This window comes from Phoenix dactylifera, chromosome 4 (genome assembly GCF_051530095.1).
Source record: "Phoenix dactylifera cultivar Ajwa chromosome 4, Ajwa_hap1_PhDact_Kaust_v1.1, whole genome shotgun sequence".
Taxonomy (NCBI): Eukaryota; Viridiplantae; Streptophyta; class Magnoliopsida; order Arecales; family Arecaceae; genus Phoenix; species Phoenix dactylifera.
Window position 1 is genome coordinate 51,340,880 of NC_143193.1, and position 18,662 is coordinate 51,359,541.

The following is an 18,662-nucleotide window of genomic DNA, read 5'->3' on the forward strand; positions in this document are numbered from 1 at the left end:
TTGGGGGGAAGGTCTCGCCCGCCCCCTTGTGCTTTCCGGAGCTTTCATGGTGAGATATGCGCCCTTTGGCGTCTCGAGGCTGCTTTATTCGGTGAGCTAATGATGGAGCTCGTATCATCATGCTTCTTGAATCGCCACGATCATTTTACGGCGGATTAATGATGGAGGACCTCGAGCTCGTCGAGGCGGTGTCTCGATTCCGTAATCGACGTTTCTGGCTCATTAATGAGAGTGCCGTTACGGAGTTTGAAACGGACACGCGGCGCGACCCGAGGTCGGACGCTTTCGATTTCATGTTGCTGGATCATAATTCCGAAGAAGTGGAGGCCTCATCGGGGCTCCACGTGTCCTAGATCTTATTAAACGAGGGGAGCGGGGGTTACGTCCGCTCGTTCCTCAAGACGATTTGATTCTGTGGACCCATGATGAGGCCCCAAGATCCGATGGGACAATGCTTCGATTTCGTATCCGATTTATTAAACCGGAGTGAATACGGTGCCTCGGCTTCCGAGGTCGACACGTGGCACAACCCGGTCGGGGGGATGGGAACCGACCCCGTCGATCTGGGCCGTCAGGGGGGTCTATATAAACCCCACGAGTCTGCCCTAAAGGTCTTGTTTGGCTGCCTCTTATTTTCGTCGTCTTTCCCCCCTGCTTCCTCCCTCAGCTGAATCTTGCTGGTGGTGCCCGGAGCGATTTCCGGCAATGTCCAGTAGGTTTTCTTCCTGTTTTCACTAGGGTTTCCTCTTTTCTCCTCCTCGTCAACTTCCATTTTCTACTCTTAACTTTTGCTCCGCTCTTCCGTGAGAATGGGTTCCGGTCCCGAAGAGGTTGGGTCGAGTCTGTTGGAAGAGGAGCTGGAGTTAATCCGCTCCCGTTTCTTCTTCCAGCCCGGGTTTCGCCTTGAAACCGCAGGGCCGGAAGACAGGGTGACGTAGCCGCCCCCAGGTCGGATCGCGGTTTACCGCGAGACACTTTGGGCGGGCCTGCGTTTTCCCGCCCATGAGTTCGTGAGCAACTTGCTGGCCGAGTACCAACTCGTCCCGGCGCAGTTGACTCCGAACTCATGGAGGACCATAATCGGGTTTTTATCCCTGTGCCTCGGGCACGGAATCCCGATTTCGGTAGGCCTTTTTCGCCGGTGTTTTCTGTTAAAGAAAAATCCGGCGGACGTAGGGTGGTTATATTTCGCCTTTCGGGGCGGTATGTCACTCTTCCGGGGCGCCCCTTCCTCGATTCACGAGTGGAAGAGGAAGTTTTTCTTTCTGGCGTCTGCGGCGCCTTGGGGGTTCGAGCTAAGGTGGGGACACCCTCGGCTGAAGGCCCTCAACAAACTCTCCGAGCCCACGGGGAGGGAGCTGAGGACCCTGGACTCTTTGCGAGCCCTCGGGAGGGGCAACGACCTGACCGAGCTCCTGCGGGAGGACGCCCTGGCGAGCGTGGGTCTGAGCTCGGCACGCCCCGAGGGTAAGGGCGGTTGCATTATTCTATTTATTTATTTCTTGTTCTCCGTCTTTACGGTCACTGGTCTGACTCTTAACAAAATTCTTGATTTCAGATATTCCACGCATGCCGACCAGCAACACATCACTTTTCTCTCGCCTGAGGAGGCGAGAGGCCGAGGCCGGGGGTGCTGTGCCCCAGCCTCGGAAGAGGGCGAGGACGGACGGCGCTTCTTCGTCGGCCGGGACGAGTGGCCCCGAGGCGGGGGCCCCTGCAGCCGACCCGAGGTGGGAGCGGGTTGTTGGTGATGCGGGCCCGTTGGCCCCTCCTTGCCCTACCCCCCTTTCCCAGCGGGGGGAGCCGTCCGTGGTCCGGCCGCAGCAGCCAGGACCCGGGCCTACCCGAGGCACCGAGGCGAGCGGCTCCGGGACCTCGGGTTCGATCGTGCCGAGCTCTTCTCGGGCTTTCCGAGAAGAGTCGGCCGAGCCGGACTCTTCTATTCCCGAGGGGCGCTCGGCCTTTCAAGATGCCGAGGTCGCACGCTCCATGTTGCGGCGTGCGGTGCTTCCAGCGGACCGGGCCGTGTTCCGGGGTATTTCGCTGGAGGAGGTCGTCGGCAGTGCTTACTGCAACACCGCCCGGGTAAGCTTTCTTCTTAATTTCCCCGAGTTTTTAGCGTACATATGTGCTTTTCAACTCACAATACCCTCGTTTCTTTCTTTTCAGCATATTCTCGAGCTCGACACCATGGCGTTCATCGCCCATGGGTATCGGAAAGAAGTTCAACAGCTCGGCCAGCAACTGGAGCCGGCCAAGAAAAGAGTCGCCGAGCTGGAGGCGGCGTTGGCCGCGGCCGAGGCTCGGTGGACAGCCACCGAGGCTGAGCGCCTTGCCATGGTGGGGGCGCTCGAGGAGGAGAAGGCGGCTCATGCCCTGACCAGGGCAACCATGCGCGGCACGGAGGCGCGCTTAGGGGAGGTCCAGGCCAGGGTCGCGGCCCTCGAGTATGAGGAGGGGGTCTTGCGCCTCCGACTCGGGCAACTTGAGGCCCGGGAGAGGAGGGCCCTCGAACGAGCCGAGCATGCTGTGGAACTCTTCAAAGAGTCGCAAGAGTTCCGCGACATGTTGGAGGAGGAGACGGTCGACGGTTTCCTTCGAGGCTTCGAGAACTTCCGGGAGCAGGTGCACCGGTACTGCCCTCAGTACGACTTCTCGATGGTCCGTCCGAGGGAGGACCGGGGCTGGGGGTCCGACGTGCAAGCCCTTCCTGCCATCCTGACGTCCGAGGCGGGAATATACGAGCAGGACCCCGCCGAGCCTTCGACGGGGGTAGCCGAGGCGGACGGTGTCATGGAGGCGGCTCCGGCGGCCGAGATCGATGCTGTCCCGGAGGCGGCGCCCGAAGCTCCTGCTCCCGGCCCCGAGCCTGTTCCGGAGGAAGATCATGAGGTCATCAATGTGCCGGATGACCCCCCGGATGTGGCTCCCGCCGCTTAGGACTTAAGCATATTTTTCTTTTCTTTTTCATTGTATCCGGGGTCGGCCCTTGAGTGGCCGACTTCCAATTTTGTAATTGGCCTTCCGGCCCTTTGTTAATGAAGAAATGTTTTTGTCATTCTGTGTTCATCTTTCCCTCTGTTGTCGTGGATGAGGCTAGAACCTTAGCTAACCGCCTCGACGACCTCTAACTTCGTATTTTAATCTTTGGGCTGCTTAACGAAGCTGCCCTTTTCCCTGGCTATATCTTAGCCTTCTCGGATTCCAGTCGTCTCGACCAAAGGGAGCTCCGAGCTTAGGTTTCTAGAAAATTTCTCTAAGTCCTATAACTCGGATCTTAGAGTCGTGGGAGTTGCCACGTTTGGCCTTTAGGAAAATCTTAAGGCACCGAGGTCGGGCCTTAGCCCTTCAAGTGGGACCGGAATAGGTCTATTCGTGCCGCTATTCGGGGAGTTTAGTCGGGTTTCCGAACTCAACTCCGAACCTCTCATAGGGAGCGCGGGCTAATAAACAAGTTATTGCCGAAGGTTTTCATAGTTATCGTTCTCGAACCCTGCCGAGATTTCGGTGAACAAGGCTGGGATTCCCAAAGATCGCCTTGGTACCTGTGCTTGGCTGGTACATTCGTGGCCGGGACCACTTTCTCAGCTGGACGTCGGAGTTTACTTAGAAGAGCCGAGTTGGGCCCTACTTTATGAAGCCTTAGTACGGATTGCGGAGACTTGACGAACAGAGCAGGCATAATGAGGTTGGGAGGTCGGTCTTAAGCCGACCCAGCGAAGAAGCCCGGCTTTGGGGCAAAATAAGACTCCAACATTGGACGGGATCCCGCTCGGCAATATGTAGATAAAATTTGACAAGGAGGGCGTCTAGTTGGGTGTACCTCTTGCATTCTCGGGGTCATGCTTCGCATGGTGGAGTAGGTCGCTTCCCTTCCTCGTCGACCTCCGGAGTCATTTTTGACTTGTAAAAGGGGCTCGGGCTTCCCATGGACCCAGCGACTCCTGCCGGAGTTGAGAGGATCTGGGGAGGCTCTGTTGATTTGTAGCCCTTTTTGAGATCGAGGGGGCTTAAGACCCTATGGTCGGACCTCGGAGCGCCTCAACCTTGGTCGAGGGATCTCACATCAGGTCGGCGGGTTCGTGGACGCTTTGCTGACCTGTGATACCTCCCGAGGTCGAGGGAGTCTGGTTCTCTACGGTCGACCCTCGGGGCATCTCGACATTAGTCGAGGGATCGTTCGTCAGGTCGGCTGGTCTGAGCACGCTCTACCGACCGGCGACGCTTCCCGAGGTCGAGGGAGTCTGGTTCTCTACGGTCGACCCTCGGGGCATCCCGACATTAGTCGAGGGATCGCTCGCTTCGGGGATCGGGGATCGTCGACCGCTCCCGGGGGTCCACTTTGTGGCGCCCCAGGTGGAGCCACCCTTTCCACCCCTCACGGCGCCTTCCCGAGATCGAGGGAGTCTGGTTCTCTACGGTCGACCCTCGGGGCATCCCGACCTTAGTCGAGGGATCGTTCGTCAGGTCGGCTGGTCTGGGCACGCTCTACCGACCGGCGACGCTTCCCGAGGTCGAGGGAGTCTGGTTCTCTACGGTCGACCCTCGGGGCATCCCGACCTTAGTCGAGGGATCGCTCGCTTCGGGGATCGGGGATCGTCGACCGCTCCCGGGGGTCCACTTTGTGGCGCCCCGGGTGGAGCCACCCTTTCCACCCCTCACGGCGCCTTTCCGAGGTCGAGGGAGTCTGGTTTCTACGGTCGACCCTCGGGGCATCCCGACCTTAGTCGAGGGATCGTTCGTCAGGTCGGCTGGTCTGGGCACGCTTTACCGACCGGCGACGCTTCCCGAGGTCGAGGGAGTCTGGTTCTCTACGGTCGACCCTCGGGGCATCCCGACCTTAGTCGAGGGATCGCTCGCTTCGGGGATCGGGGATCGTCGACCGCTCCCAAGGAGGCGCTACGGGGGGCCGCGAAGGTACTACCCCGTTGTTGGTGTCGAGCGCCACGGGGGACTGCGAAGGTACTACCCCGTCTTCCCGAAGTGTCGAGGGGTCTGGGCACGCACTGTCGACACTCGGGGCATCTCGACCTTAGTCGAGGAATCTTGCACCAGTCGACGTTTCACCGTCCTGCGATTCTTCCCGAGGTCGAGGGAGTTTGGGACTCTACGGTCGAGCCTCGAGGCATCCCGATTTTGGCCGGGGGATCTGAGGATCACAGACGACCCAATATTAGAAGAGGATTACAGTCATCAAAATGAGAGAAATATTTGCAGAAAAAGGAGCTGAGTCCATTATCCTGATTATCTTGAACCCCTTGGGGTTTCACTGGTAGTACATTCGTAAATTCTCGGAGTTCCAGCTTCGTGGGATCAGAGTCCCTTCCAGGGACTTCAATTTGTACGCCCCTGGCCGTTGTACCCGGGCGATTTGATACGGTCCTTCCCAGTTTGGGGCGAGCTTTCCTTGCTCGGTTGGTTGAGAAGCCTCGGCTTTCCTGAGGATGAGGTCCCCTACTTTGAAGAGCTTGGGCTTAACTCTGGAGTTGTAGTATTGGGCCGGTCGCTGTTGATATCTCGCCATGCGCACCCGGGCGACCTCTCTTGTCTCTTCGACGAGGTCCAAATTGCTCCTGAGCTGGGAGGAATTGGTATCGGGGTCGTAATGCTCCACCCTCAGAGAAGGCAAGCCGATCTCCAATGGGATGACGGCCTCAGTGCCGTATGCTAGGTTGAAGGGGGTCTCTCCCGTGGGCAGTCGGAACGTGGTCCGGTACGCCCAAAGGACATTGTACAAGTCCTCGACCCACTGTCCTTTGGACCGATCAAGCCTAGCTTTGAGTCCCTGCAAAATAGTTCGGTTAGTTACCTCAGTTTCCCCGTTTGTCTGGGGATGGGCAACCGAGGTGAAGCGATGATCAATGCCGAGCTCAGAGCAAAACTTCCTGAAATGAACATTGTCAAATTGTCGACCATTGTCAGATATAAGGATACGGGGTAGTCCGAATCGGCAGATTATAGACTTCCACACGAAGTCCCGCATCTTTTGCTCGGTGATCCGGGCAACAGGTTCGGCCTCGACCTATTTGGTGAAGTAGTCGATGGAGACGACCAGGAACTTTCTCTGTCCGGTGGCCAGGGGAAAGGGCCCCAGGATGTCGATCCCCCATTGGGCAAACGGCCAGGGGGCGATGATGGAGGTCAGCAGAGCTGAAGGTCGGCGCTGGATATTGGCATTTCGTTGGCACCGATCGCACTTGCGGACGAAATCCATTGCGTCCTTCTGGAGTGTGGGCCAGTAGTATCCCTGCCGCAGGATCTTATGGGCCAAGGCTCGACCCCCCAGGTGATTTCCGCAGATCCCTTCATGGACCTCTCGGAGGGCGTAATCCGCCTCGGAGGGGCGGAGGCATCTGAGAAGGGGAGAAGTAAATGATTGTCGATAGAGTTTATTCTCGTACAAGACATACCGGGGAGCCTGGCGCTTGATTCGGCGAGCCTCCGTCTCGTCATGAGGTAGAGTTCCGTCCTGAAGATAGCAGACGAGCCCGTCGATCCAGCTTGGCTCGGAGTCGATGCACATAGTGGGCTCGGGTTCCTCCGTGCTGGGGACCCGAAGATACTCGAGCGCTGTTCCCTTGGAAAGCTCGCTCATGCGGGAGGTGGCCAGTTTGGATAGCTGGTCTGCCCTGAGGTTTTCCGCTCTGGGAATATACTGAATATTGAAAGAATTCAGGGCAGATGTGAGTTCCCGCACCTTTTGGAGATACTTTTGCATGGATGGCTCTTTAGCTTCAAAATCTCCTTGGACCTGGTTCACCACCAGCTGGGAGTCGCTAAAGGCCGTCAGGTCTCCCACTTTTAGTTCTTTCGCCAGCTTGAGCCCGGCGATGAGAGCCTCATACTCGGCCTCATTGTTCGAGGCCGGGAACTCGAGGCGCAGAGCTTGCTCGGCCACCACTCCATCTGGACTGGTGAGGATAAGTCCGGCCCCGCTGCCCCCCGGGGTCGAAGACCCATCCGAGTGCAGGACCCATGGCTGCTTCGGGGTCTCCTCTACGGACTCAGATGGCGGCTCGGGGTCGTCCGGAAGGGTGCACTCCACGATGAAGTCGGCGAGTATCTGAGCTTTGATAGCCGGCCTGGGCCGATATTCTAGGTCGAATTCCCCGAGCTCGACCGCCCATTTGGCGATCCTCCCCGCACGATCCGACCTCTGCAATATCTGCTTCATAGGCTGGTCGGTTAATATAGCTATCGTGTGGGCTTGGAAGTAAGGCCTGAGTCTCCGAGCCGAGATGATGAGAGCGAAGATGGTCTTCTCAAGTTTAGAATATCGGGTCTCAGCATCCCTGAGAACCCGGCTGGTGTAATAGACCGGCTTTTGGAGCTTGTCTTCTTCCCGGACGAGGACCGAGCTTACTGCAGCTGGGGAGACGGCCAGATATAAGTAAAGAATTTCGCCCTTCTGGGGCTTGGTGAGTAGCGGGGGAGAGGCCAGAAGGCTCCGAAGCTCTTCAAAGGCTTGCTGGCATTCTTCTGTCCACCGGAAGTCTTTCGGCCGTTTGAGGCTCTTGAAGAAGGGGAGGCAACGCTCGGCTGATCGAGAAACAAACCTTCCCAGGGCGGCTACCCGCCCCGCGAGCCGCTGCACCTCCTTAACTGTCTTTGGAGGCGACATCTCTTGCAGTGCCCGGATTTTCTCCGGGTTGGCTTCAATTCCGCGTTGGGTCACTATGAAACCCAGGAACTTGCCCGAGGTGACTCCGAACGCGCACTTCGCCGGATTGAGTTTCATTTGGTATTTTCTGAGCTTGGCGAATGTCTCGCTGAGATCGGCTATGTGGTGTTCCGCCGCTTGGCTCTTTACCAGCATGTCGTCCACATAGACTTCCATGTTCCGGCCGATCTGGTCTTTAAAGATTTGGCTGACCAGTCTCTGATAGGTGGCCCCAGCGTTTTTCAGGCCAAAGGGCATCACCTTGTAGCAGTAGGTGCCCTTGTCGGTGATGAAGGCCGTCTTCTCCTCGTCTTCTGGCGCCATTCGGATTTGGTTGTATCCTGAAAAGGCGTCCATAAAAGTTAGCAGTTGATGTCCTGAAGTGGAGTCGACGAGCTGGTCGATGCTCGGGAGAGGGAAGCTGTCTTTTGGGCAGGCCTTGTTCAGGTCGGTGTAGTCCACGCACATACGCCATTTTCCGTTGGCCTTCTTTACGAGGACTACATTGGCGAGCCAATCCGGGTAGGAGACCTCCCGGATGAAGCCGACTCCGAGGAGTTTGTCCACCTCCTCGGCCGCAGCTCGTTGTCGCTCAGGGGCGGAGCCTCTTTTCTTCTGCTTTACAGGCCTGCTGGTTGGCCTCACCTGGAGTCGGTGGACCATGACCTCGGGGTCAATTTCTGGCACGTCCGTGGGCGACCAGGCGAAGACGTCAGCGTTGTCCCGCAGGAAGCTGACGAGGCGATTCCTCTCATGGGCGCCGAGGTCGGAGCCAACCTGCACGGTTAGCTCGGGAAAATTTTCTTGTAGTGGGATTTGAATAAGGAGCTCACCGGGCTCTACTTGCTTCTTCCAGAGGGTGTCCCTCGCATCGAGGGTTTCTATGGGCAGTAAAGGGCCCATCGGGCGGTCTGGTGCCTCGGCTGGTTGCTTTACTGTGTGGGCCGCCATGTAGCATTGCTTGGCGACCAGTTGGTCTCCGCGGACCTCGCCCACTCCTTGGCCGGTGGGGAACCGCATGAGCAAATGGCGAGTTGAGACCACGGCTCGAAGGGCGTTTAACCCTGGGCGCCCAAGGATGGCGTTGTAGACCGAGGGCAGACGGACCACCAGGAAGTCCGTCCTCACAGTGCTCTTCCGGGGGGCGAGGCCAACTGTGACAAGGAAGCTAGCCTCACCTTCAACCGGGACCGCATCTCCGGTAAACCCGACCAGCGGGGCATTGATTCTCCGGAGGTGTCCTTCTGTCAACCCCATTTTTTGGTAGGCATGGTAGTACAAAATGTTGGCTGAGCTTCCATTGTCAACTAGGACACGCTTTACATCAAACCTATTTACAATCATTGAGATGACCACAGCGTCATCGTGAGGGGTCTCGACCCCTTCTAAGTCATCGTCCGAGAACGAGATGACTTCATCAGTGCGTGGGCGCTTCGGGGGTGCTCCCTGGGCGGCTGTTCCTGCCGAGGTCCGCCCAATCATGTTGATGGTGCCGGCGATAGGCCTGTTGCCGCCAGGATTTTCGGTTGGTGCGACATTCTCCGCCGGCCTCCTTTCCTCATGTCGGTTCCTCACGAACCGGTTGAGTACTTCCCGTCTGATGAGCGCTTCTATCTCGTCCCGGAGTTGGAAGCAGTCCTCCGTGTCGTGCCCGCGATCTCGGTGGAAGCGGCAGTACTTCCTGGAATTTCGGGGAAATCCCGTGTCTCGCATAGGAGGCGGGGGTCGGAAGAAGTCCCGACCCTCAATTTCCATCAGGATCTCGGCCCGAGGAGCATTGACGGGTGTATAGTTCTCGTACCTCGCCTGGTACGTCCGGGGCCGTGGTGGAGACCTCGGACGAGGAGGTGTCCTCTGCTGAGGTCGCCCCTGCTGACGGGGCGGGCTCCTCAGTCTGGGGAGATTCTTCTCTCGGCGGGGAGACCGGCTCCTTTGTCGACCGCGCTCCTCGCGGCGCTTCTTCCGCTTCTTCGAGGTGGGCTCGATTGCCCCCCGCCTGGAGGCGACTGCCTCCTCGGCCTTGGCGTTCTTCCGGGCTCGGGCCAGCATTTCGGTGAAGTCGGCCGGGAAGCTCTTCTCGATGGAGAAGAGGAATCGGTAGGAGCGGACCCCAGTCTTCAGAGCCGACATGGCTATCGACTGGTCTAGCTCGCGAACCTTCCATGTGGCGGCGGTAAAGCGGTCCAGGTACTCTTTGAGGGACTCCCCCTCCTTCTGCTTGATGTCCAGGAGGGAGTCTGATGTCCGTCGCTGGCGCCGGCTGGCAGCAAAGTTGGTGGCGAACTGCCTGCCGAGCTGCTCAAAAGAGGACACCGTGTTCGGCTTCAGACCAGAGAACCAAAGCCGAGCGGTCCCTCGGAGGGTTGCTGGGAAGGCCTTGCAGAGTATGGCCTCCGAGGACCCTTGTAGGGCCATGAGGGCCCGATAACTCTCCAAGTGGTCGAGGGGGTCGGTGATTCCGCTGTAGGGCTCCACCTGAGGCATTTTGAACCTCGCGGGAACTGGCTCGTCCTCGATCTGGCGGGAGAAGGGGGACTTGGTAGTGAACTCAAAGTCCCCTTCCTGTCTTGCCTTCTTGCTGTGGAGTGCCGCAATCTGGCGCTCCAGATGCTCGACTTTTCGGTCGAGCTCCCCCACCCGTGGGATTGTCGCTGTGGTTTGCGCCAGCTCACGGTGATCCGGGGCTGACTCCGCCTCAGAAAGTTGGGGTCTCCGGTCGAAACCTTCTCCCGGTAACTCTCTCCGGGGAGAAGCTCGTTCTCCATTGTTGGCTCTGGAGGAGCCATGCAAATTTTGGCTGGGGAGAGCCGGGCCGTTGGGGAGACACTCCGGCGGGGCCTGGGCCTGCGGGGGAAGTGCCGGTAAAGCCTCCACGCGCCGCAGGCCCTGAACGGCGGCGGCCAGGGCCTGGACTTGCTGTGCCAGGACATTGAACTGTTCCGGCTGGACCTGAGGAGCTGGGTCAGCCGGAGTTGGAGAATTCTGGACGGAGTGTCCAGGACTTTGCGGGGGACGCCGGGAGACGTTAGAGGTTCCCTTACTTCTCAACTTCATGACTGCTACTCGGGCCCTTCCTCTAGCGCCAACTGTTGCTGGAAATTGGACTCGGGGGCAATCTTCGGTCGAGGAGAGGGAGCGACTGTTAGTCCTCACGGCGGGGCGGCGGTCTGTCGGCGGGCGGCGTCCTCCGTTCGGGGCGGTCGGAGAGAAGGAACAGCAGGTCCTCGCAGCGGGGCGGCGGTCCGTTGGCTGGTGGCGTCCTCCGTCCGGGTGCCTGCACACGAACCGGTGGCCGGGTTCTCCGGCGCCGGCCCTCCGACGCTCAAGTCAGGGAGGGGGCAAATAGTGGGGAGAAGGAGATAAACAGTGATTTTTGGGTATATGAATGTTCCCCCCCCTCTTGGGAGGCCAAGGCTCCCTTTTATATGCGGGGGTCGGTTTACCTGTGATGTAACAGGGCGAGGCCGTAGTACGGCTTGGCATGTTGTTCAGGTCGGCGCTCGGTCAGGCGAATCATTGCACTGATGTCGGCGGTATGGCCGAGATCAGAGACTTATCATAGTCGACTAGACCCTGCTGGGTCGATTTGCCGTGGAGAGCTGGGGATCCGTAGATGTCAGGAGCCATGCGCATTTATTGTGGAGTAAGTCGGAAATCCGCATTTATTATGGAGTAAGCCGGAGATCCGCATTATTGGTGGAGTAAGCCGGAGATCCGCATTTATTATGGAGTAAGCCGGAGATCCGCATTTATTGTTGAGTGTGCCGGAAGATTACAGCGGCCATGCGCAATAAATGCCGGAGGGGTGTTAGAGTACGGTCCTCGGACATCGGGGTTTCTCTTAGGTCGGAGGTTTCGGGGTCGGTCGTCTTGTGGCCGAGCGTTCCGAGGTCGGACGCTGACTTCGGCTGTCCGGAGTCGGAGGTTGTACGGCTTCTTAGGGGCATTTATGTCATTTGGGGGGAAACTTTATTCCCCCCAACAAGACTCATCACTATATTTTTGTTAAGAGCATAATCCATGTGGTGTAGTCTCACGATCCTTATTGTGCGAGCATACCTATTGTTCATAGCTAGTGGTTGAGCGAAAAAAAACCTTATGGTGTTTTGCCAAAAAAAAAACCTTATGGTTTCCGATGGTAAGTGGCGGCGGCGATGACAGCATGCAGTGGTCCAACAACGATGTAAAGGTCCTTCATGAGACGGCTCCAGAGTGATGTGCTGTAAAGAAAGTGACCCAGTCCGCAGCACTGTTCATCTTTCGAAACACATGCAAGATCCGAAAAGCATTAAGCGCCTCCACAATATGGCAAATATCTCGGACAAAGGAGTACAAATTCGACCTGATATGTCCGCTCCGGACCTAATCAATTACTTTGACCGAATCGCCCTTAAGAAAAATCCGTCAAGCACTCAAGTGTACTCTAGCATGGACAGGGTCCTCCCACGCCGCGCGTAGCTCCGCCACTAGAAAGACTCGTCAAATAGATACCGTCCTCCAGCTGCAATCAGTCGGAAGTCATGGTCTCCAACGTTTGTGTTTTTGAACCAAAGGATTAGGACATAAGAAATAGACGTCCACATATATACCGCTTTCTCATGGTGGGACACGGACAATTACTTATTATCAAAAAGACATATCAGGTCTTGTTGTTTACTTTGGTTATTTTTTTTAACGAGTCAGAACCTAGGAGGGCAAGCAGAAGGACTCTTAAAAGGAAGGCAGAAGGACTCTTCCTGCAACTTGTGGCGTGTGGGGCCAAACGAGGTGCAAGAAATGTGGCTCACAGAGTCCCTACGTCATTGTCCAGCGTTTACAGCAATTGGGAGATCTAGGGCAAGTGGGACCCAGATGTAACACCAGGAAGCAGCGAGAGGATCCAAGATTGCGATCCAACCATTGCCTGACCAAAAGATTTGGTGAGTAGTAATTAAAATTAAGATAAGATGATGATGGATGCTTGCAATTTGCTTTGGAGTAACACCAAGGGACCCAACTCCCGTACCAAAACAAGCTCCAAGCCCGAGTGGTGGAGGCAGAGCTTTAGCTTTTTTCCCATCAAAAAAAGGAAGAAGCTTAGTTTGGTCTGCCTGTGCTTATACTCTAGCTAAGAGGCAGGGCTACTAGAAATCAGCTTTTAAGTTGAACCTAACAACAAAGGCACCATCGACCATTCTTAAAGCCATCCTTGCAAGTACTGAAATTGTGGGTTGTGGAAGGAGGATGCGACTCAGCAATAGTCTCAAATAAGATCTAGTTTAACCATATATATATATATATATATATATATATATATATATATATATATATATATATATATATATATATGTCTCATAATTGGCCTGTTGGTTGTGGGGCCATGCTAGGTGAGCTATTTGAAGATAGGGATTGAAATGCTTGGTTGCTGACTGAAGTAGCTCTGTAAACCCCACTTCATGGGCTATGTGATGCTCAACATGCCAAGTTGGATGGTTGCATCCTTAATTAAGCTTGTCTCATCCACTGAGACAGGTCCTGCATCGACTAGTATCAATAAATTCCATTAAATACAATCATGCAGAGTGGTTTCATGGGTCCTGCTAGTACTTAAAGTGCTTATCTAGCTCCTTGCTTCTCTGGCCATTGACCAGTCTCTAGTATGATCTATGCAATTAGTTGTTCTATCAGCTTCCCTGTTGAACTGGTCCAATGGAGTTGTAAATGTTGGAGTTTTAATAAAAAAAAAAGTTAAATTTATAAAAATTTTCTAAATTTTAGTTATTTTAAATGCTTTAAAATGTCTTTTTGTGAGACATCTCTTTTAGAAGAGTTGTGACTCACGTGTTTTTGGAACCATCGCATGTCTTCAGTCTTCTGAATAGAGTCTATAAATATGCTCTTACGGGATTAATTCAAAAACAATCCAATCCCTCTCTCTCTCACTGGTACTTTATCTTCCGAGAGTTTTTTTTACAAACAGAGAGTTCTTCCACTCTTCAACTTTCTGTTTTCTATTTTTGAACATATGAAGAAGTCGGTCGAGTCGAGCCTCCTCAACGATCGTGCTCGTTAAAGGAGGATCGAGTTGAGTTGGCTTGTTGTACCTTAGGAATGAGATCGCTGCAAACTTACACGTAGGGGGCGAACCACATTCTTAAGGTAGTGTATATGGCTTGTTGTATATGGCCTAGATCCAGACAAGCTTTTTTTTAATCTTCTGATTTTTTTTAATAGATTATTTCTTTATAATACTTTTATAAAATAAAAATATGGCAGTTTTTAGGTAAAATATTGCTTACAACAAATCCCTCCATTAATTATATTCTTTTGAGGTCTAATGTTGGAATCTCTCATCTTAGCAACCAATGGTTCATTCAAAAAACAAGGAAAAAGAAAAAAGAAAGAAAAACACACCCATGCACATATGCACATGAGCGCAAAGATTTAGGAGTAAAATAAAAAGCGATCTTGTGGAGTGAGGGGAAGCCACCAGTCTTTCAATCTAGATATTTTGAATATAGGGCAAGTAATATACTAGGTGGATCTATTCATCCATGAGGGAGTTGGGGGCTCTTAGGCTCCCTCAATTATTAAAACTGTTCTCATCTATGCCCTAAAGAGTGTGTTCCATCTATATACAAAGTGGATATAACCTTCCAAACATGTCCTAAAATCTCTACAATCAAACTGATTAGCTTCTAATTATTTTTCATTTCAAGAACGGAATTAAAACACTAAATTAAGGTACGTTATACTATACCGAACGAATAGTACAGAACATATCGTATCGTATCGGTTCGATATCGCTAATACGGTAGGAGAGCATAACGGTACGCCGAACCAACTTCCATACCAGACGTACCGACGCGCTGACTAAATAGCACTGGTACAGAGTTTGGTACCAAAACAATGTACTTTGTATTAAATTATTTTTTCAATTTGATAATAATAAAATGAGGAAGCATCAAATTTTGGAAAGAAAACTATCCATTCTACACTTAAAAGAGTAAATTTCTAAGCAATGCAAGAAATCTTGGTATATAGCATGTCTTGGCAGGGAGCATTTTTGAAGCTCCTTAAGACTTTTCATTACATTACCTTGAATAACAATGTTTTATAATGTTATATTATGCAAGGAAGTGCTTTCATCACATGGAAATCAAAGGAAATTAAATAATGGCAGAAATCGTGATGTTTAAGGAGCAAGATTTAAGCTTGACAACCTCTTTAATTACTAGAGACTTCTTTGTTACGCTAGCATTGCATTCTAAGGATATCCAATCCAGGTTGTTTAATATGGTGGCGAGACAAGTAGAGGAAGTAGCGGATTTAGTTTAGAAGGCAGAGTTGATGAATACCTTGCAGTTCAAGGGATTTGCGCTGCAGCAAAACCGAAGAAGTGACAAAAGCCGCCGTGCGAGATACGCAGTGAAGGTCTCAGCGGGGAAAGTGGAGCCAGTCGTCGGGCTGGGCATCGGGGGAGCCGCCGACGCCAAAAGTCAAGCTTAAGAACCAAACCGATTGACAACTCCAGCATCATCATGGCTGTCATTTTTGGCGTTATTAGTCGTACGCCGTGCATCCCCGACCCTACCCTAGAAATAAAATGGGCTAAAAAAGACTCAAACAATCGTGTTGCGGATGCTGCCTGGGATCCTTTAGTTGGCACAACCTTCGTTCCTTGTATGCAAAGAGTTGAGATATATCGATTATCATAGACTTAAGGAACCATATTTTCTATGGCGCAACTTTTGCACCGCACAATATAATTGTATTGTGGGAATAAGGGGTTCCGACTAGATAGCGCAGAAGTCTGTTCCTTAAATGGAGGGGGACAACCCCTTTTTCTTTAGAGAACCCTTTTAAGAATGACAAAGCTGTGAGAGGTATATTGTCCATTAAGAGCTGCACACAACACGCATCGCGCGATACGTACGCACTTCTTCAAAACGGACAATACCTCTAAGGAGAAGCAGTCGCCTCCGCTGTCTGAGACCGGTAGGAACAAGGTCGGAGGACGGCAGATCCCTCCATAGCACTGGAGGTGTGGGTCGGAGCCCGACCTCACCTTGACCTCAACAGGTTCTATCATGAATAGTCATCACATTATCTATCTCGAAGATAGATGGCTCTTTTTTATTTCAATGATATACTATATATTGCACTGAAAGATATCGAGATAGCTAAGACATAGTCACTTTTGAAATGGATGGCATAACAGCTATTACGGTGGTATAGGACTCTATGGTACAAAGTTATAAAACTAGAGTCTATTGTTCGGTGCCACGATAAATCAGATTGCTTTATCTATATTTTTTTTAATACACATGACAATTTTTTCTCCTCTAGCCTTCGAAATTTAAGTGAGATTCAATTCTAGATTTGTCACTTGATCATGTTTTCATCCCTATACCCCCAAACCTTGTTGAAGATGGTATACGACCATAGATTATGATGTGAAAGGCGGATCCCAAACTTGTCACATGATAACTTCTTTTGAACCCTAACAATATTTTTGAACTTTGCATTGGGCTATAGCATCCCATCTAAAATTATTTCCTCCCCATACTTTCTCTCCCATTAGTCGTTCCTTTCTCTCTTGGTTCCATTTTTATTCTGTTTTATTTTTTTCTTTTTTTTCAAAAAAATAATTTTTATGTTTTTAATAGAAAAAATAAATAGAAGAAACGCACCTTCTAAAATTTCCGAGTTATTTATTTATTAAGAAACATGAAATGACGGTCAAATCTTTGTTTTGCTTACAATTATTCATGATATAATGCTTGTGTCAAGCACAATTATGTACATGAAAGTGCTTTATGCCACCTACTAAAGAAGTCCACGTCCTATTTATGGATGGCCACGCTCTCAGCCCAGCGAGGGGGACTACTTAACGCATCACATCACTTTGTCGCAAAATGTTGGCCACTAAAACCTGGAAACAGGATCTCCAATTCGACATTCACTTCATGAAATCATCTAATCGAGTGATGATGGGAAGGTACATTCACTCCGACGAAGACATCCAGCGGCGAGAATGTCTCGTCCACTTAACTGACGTGAGTGCAATTTCCTTCTCCAAAGCAAGCACCGACGAAGAGCGGAAATCGTACCATCACATTCCGTGACCTCCGGGAAAAAAAACACGAGCGAGAATCTCTATCTTGACTTTTATGGGAGAAGACCGACGGTGGTATCTATGCGACTCCCAAGACCAAAAAAAATATAATTATTGTATGATTGATTCTCGAACGACGACAGAGTTTTTTTTAACTTTTATATTAGACGTCGTGGCTCACCAAACACTGCACGGTCTTCCAATTGTTTACTATCTCAACTCGAGCTATTCCAGCTAAAAGTAGTCAACTATGCCCACTATTCTAAGCCTTTATTCCAGACTTCCAGCTAATGACCCGGATAAACTCACTCTCCGATGACTACCGTGGACCTTATTCCACTGATGCCAGGAAAAAAACAGGGATGAAAAATATAATGAAGCACAAGCGCATAACAAATAAGCATTCCACATGGCTGCAGGGCATTGGTCTACGTAACCAATCTCCTTATGCCACGTCGGATGCCAGCGGTGCAGGAAAACGGGCTCTACCTCAAGTGGATGTAGAGCCAGATCTAGTGTTACATATCTTACGCAGTGCAAGGATTTGCCATATTTCAAGAGACAACGTAGTGTACACGGTTACAGAAAAGAGAGAAAATTAAGGCAAAAATAGCAACATTAAGCATGGAGAAACAAATAATTAACGGGAGATTTATTTGATTATTAGATTTCCATTTATTTTATTTATGTACCTATCTTGGATCAGAGCGGACCGGAGTGGGGTTAGGAAGTGGACCGGCGGTTGAGGAGGCCGTACGCGGCGGCGCGGTGTGTGATGGACCGGGGGACGCAGATGGTGGCGTTGGCGACGGAGCACGTGGTCTTGCAGGAGCCGTACAGATCTAAGAGCCCGAACCGGTCCGTGATCGCCGGCGCTGCTGACCTACGCCGCCGGGCGCTGGCAGCGGGCTCCCCGCAGAGGTCGTCCAGCTCTGTCTCGGAGGGATCGTCCTTGGCGCACTCGGCGAGGGCGGCGGCGAAGGGGTCGTCGGGTCGCTTCTTGCGGCGCATGGAGGGGACGGATTTGGATCGAAGTGGGGGAGGGAGGGGGAGGAGGCGGCGGTGGGGGTCGGCGGCTGAGTGGGAAGTGGGGGGGAGAGATCTGGGGCTTTTGGGGACGCCGGGAAGGTGCTCCCAGGAGAAGGGGATGGTGGAGGAGGGGCGGAGGGGGGAAAAGATTCGGTGAGCGGGAGAAGGAGATGGGGAGGGGGAGGTGGAGGAGAAGGAAGAGGCAGAGCTTGAGGAGGATCGCGTCCGGCGGCGCATTGGGCGGCTTTCCGGCGGACATCCGGCCGCTGTAACTGCCGGAGTCTTGGAGGGCGGGACCGCCGTTTCCTTCATAGCTTGCCCGATCTCGGATGCGGGGGGGCGGGTTGGTGGGGGAGACGGAGAGAATACAATCTTTTGCTATGTAGAGAAGGATATATTAATACTCTCCGTTTCCTCGCTCGAGGGAGGTGTGGGGTTTCAAACAGAGGGGGGGCGTGGGAAAGGGGTTGAGATCGAAGCAAGATTCCCCTTCCTTCGGGCGAATCTACCGTTGGATTGCGGAATGGTCGCTTGGAGATCTAAACAGGCAGATGAATCGGTGTGCTTGAGGAGATCAATCAATCATTCTTTTTCGCGCAAAGTACGAACTCGTGCGGTGGCTTTGCCCAGTTGGGGGATCTAATGGCTGTTGGATGTGCGAGTGAGAATATCGAACCACGGAAATAAGATGCGCTGTCTTAATGAAGCTGGAGAGAGGAGACTGAAGCCCGAATTTATGGCACTTAAATCATCTGCGAATTGAACAATATTTTCACTTCTACATTTGTTTTTGTTTCTTGAAGGTTCTATTAATTGGTGCCATAATTGTAAAAAAAAAATAACATGGATAATCACCTCCCGGAGAAAAAAAAACAT

At 52.6% G+C, this 18,662-nt stretch overlaps 1 protein-coding gene across 1 annotated transcript; it reads right to left on the minus strand.

The window, feature by feature from the left end:
* Nucleotides 1-17,480: 17,480 nt before the first annotated feature.
* Nucleotides 17,481-18,023, minus strand: LOC149767831 (uncharacterized). Its single transcript, XM_089930405.1, has one exon. It carries the CDS (start codon nucleotides 18,021-18,023, stop codon nucleotides 17,481-17,483), a length of 543 nt encoding a protein of 180 aa, XP_089786531.1.
* Between the last annotated feature and the right edge of the window lie 639 nt (nucleotides 18,024-18,662).

Bases quoted from the DNA above. Each gene is read 5' to 3' on its own strand.
- LOC149767831 (XM_089930405.1), bottom strand. From the start codon at position 18,023: ATGCGCCGCCGGACGCGATCCTCCTCAAGCTCTGCCTCTTCCTTCTCC.